The 2,400-nt window shown below is 39.7% G+C and overlaps 1 protein-coding gene across 1 annotated transcript in view; it reads left to right on the top strand.

The window, feature by feature from the left end:
- The window catches only part of LOC105304816 (phosphoglucomutase-like protein 5), a gene marked incomplete at its 3' end in the record, with an annotated part of 71,242 nt that extends 68,890 nt beyond the window's left edge, over window positions 1-2,352 (top strand). The window contains exons 9-10 of the mRNA XM_023522691.1: window positions 1,398-1,588; window positions 2,198-2,352. Of these exons, the coding sequence (XP_023378459.1) occupies window positions 1,398-1,588; window positions 2,198-2,352 (346 nt within the window). The remainder of the gene's footprint in view (window positions 1-1,397; window positions 1,589-2,197) is intronic.
- Window positions 2,353-2,400: the final 48 nt, after the last annotated feature.

Below are 2,400 nucleotides of genomic sequence, written 5' to 3'. Positions count from 1 at the left end.
CAAAACTTTGGTGATCCTTGGCTGTCTGACATATTTAAAAGTGAGGACACTATCTCCATGAACTTTACTCTGAGGTCTTCTGGTTGGGCTGTTTGGTCTTTCTTACGGGGTTGGTAATAATCCTTAGTAAAGAATTTTTCAGGTTCTTAGCATTATCTGGCCTAGAGGGAAGAAAGCTTCTCTTTCCAAATAGTTTGAGGAGTATTTCTGGATTCGAGCCTCATTGTCTATCTCTGAATCAATCACTCTGGCTGGGGAATGGAGGACACTGATAGAGCAGAGCTAGGTCACCTCCCCAGCCTTGGGAGAAGTGGGATTTAGCCATTTCCGGATCACATGAACTAAGATGGGAAGGGGGTTGGTTTTCAAAGGAAACCCAAAATGCTGCTACTAGATGAAGGAGAAATGACTGATGGGCAGGAAAAATCAAGACATGCTCACTGTTTGAGGTTTGTGTTATATTATTGGAAAATAAATGGAAAGCAATCCTTTCCATATATTTCAGCCAACAGGATTATATGCTGGTCCCCAAATGTGCTGTATATTCTATCTCGGGCTTTGTTCCCTTGCTCATAATATTCTTTCCATTTAGATGGCATCCTCATTCCTTACCCCTGTCAAATTATACTTTTCCTTCAAGTTCCCCAGAAATGCTGCTTCCTTCTTGAAGCCTTACCTGTGTTCATTCATCCTCTTAAGCCATTGGATCTAATTATTTCATAAATATACATTGACTAGCATGAGTCTTACCATTGTAGTCATTCATCTGTAAATTTCATTCATCCCAATGCCAGAGTAAGAGCCCAATAATATAGGAACCATGTGCTTTGGGTCCCTTGAATATGATCCCCTCCTTTCCTAACATAGGAGGAGTTACATGTTAGGAACTCCATAAATGTGTGTTGAGCTGTAGAACACTATTCTTTATCATTTATTTTGTAAAATGTGCTTAGTTTTATATGCTTCAGTGGTTTACAGTGTTTAATTATACACTTGGCAGAGTTACAATGATTGCAGAGACAAAGAACATTGCTAGAGCCTTTTAGTGCTTTTGCATATATTTAGCTAAAGCTTTTAATACATAAAAAGCAACAGACCATGAATCATTATTATGTAGTTGATTTCTTTCTGGTAACATTTTAGAAAAGTTTTGGAGAAAAATTTTATGTAACTGGATTATTGAATACATCTTCTCTATGTCTAACACAGTAACTGGCATATAATAGCTACTCAATGAACAGTAGTTAAAGTAAATGCTATCCTGTGTTGTGTCTTGAAAAAGCTTGTAGAATTTATCTTTTTTCTGTGCTAGAAAATGGCCTTTCTTGTTCTAACCAGAACAAAACACCCTTGGGGGGTTCTGCAAAGATTTCACATTGCTGTGTATGTTTTTTTAGTTATGGGACCCTATGTGAGAAAAGTCCTGTGTGATGAGCTGGGGGCCCCGGCCAATTCTGCAATAAACTGTGTTCCCCTGGAAGATTTTGGAGGGCAGCATCCTGACCCAAACTTGACATATGCAACGACCCTTCTGGAAGCTATGAAAGGAGGGGAATATGGATTTGGAGCTGCATTTGATGCTGATGGGGTAAGTAGGAATGTTTTTCACCTGCTGACCCTTTTACTGTATGATGAGTCAAGCATTGGAAACCAGAGAATTAATGAACACATCTGGGGCTGACATATTTGGGGCATATGAACCCTAACTGGCACTGCGTCTGCTCTTCTGTTCGATGGATAAGTATTGCAACTTAATAGCCATTACAGTTCTTTGTTCCTGGTAAACATCATGTTATGAAAATATTATTTCTTTTTTAAAAATATTCATGCAATAAATCTTTATTTATGACTGGTTTTGTTGAAAGCACCATGTTAAGGAACCAGCTGTTTTAGCATAACCCCTGCTCTCCATTATATTTGGGGGACATTGTGAATTAAGAATATGGAGACTACTGAAGCCTGAGGTAGTCATCTACATTTCAACAGCTGGGACACATTCTTAGTTGTATCTAGATGCTGGGGCCTACAATATTCAGGGATTTAAAACGAAGATTTCCAATGCCTCTTTGGCCTCATTCAAGTTCTTTTAGGTTGTTTAAATATAAGATGGCAGTAAAGTGGCTTCTGATGGTTATGGGATTAGGCTGCTAGGAGCAGATCTTCTTGTCTGATTATTTTCATACATTCTCTCCCACAGGACCGGTATATGATTCTAGGCCAAAATGGCTTCTTTGTGAGCCCTTCTGACTCACTGGCCATCATTGCTGCCAACCTCTCTTGCATTCCATATTTCCGTCAGATGGGGGTCCGAGGGTTTGGGAGGAGTATGCCCACCAGCATGGCCCTGGACAGGTAAGCAAGGCTGTAAATGTGAAAAACTTCATGGTAGGCCCTGATATC

Source organism: Pteropus vampyrus, unplaced genomic scaffold (assembly GCF_000151845.1).
Source record: "Pteropus vampyrus isolate Shadow unplaced genomic scaffold, Pvam_2.0 Scaffold354, whole genome shotgun sequence".
In the NCBI taxonomy this organism is placed as follows: Eukaryota; Metazoa; Chordata; class Mammalia; order Chiroptera; family Pteropodidae; genus Pteropus; species Pteropus vampyrus.
This window is presented reverse-complemented; position numbering and strand designations above follow the sequence as displayed.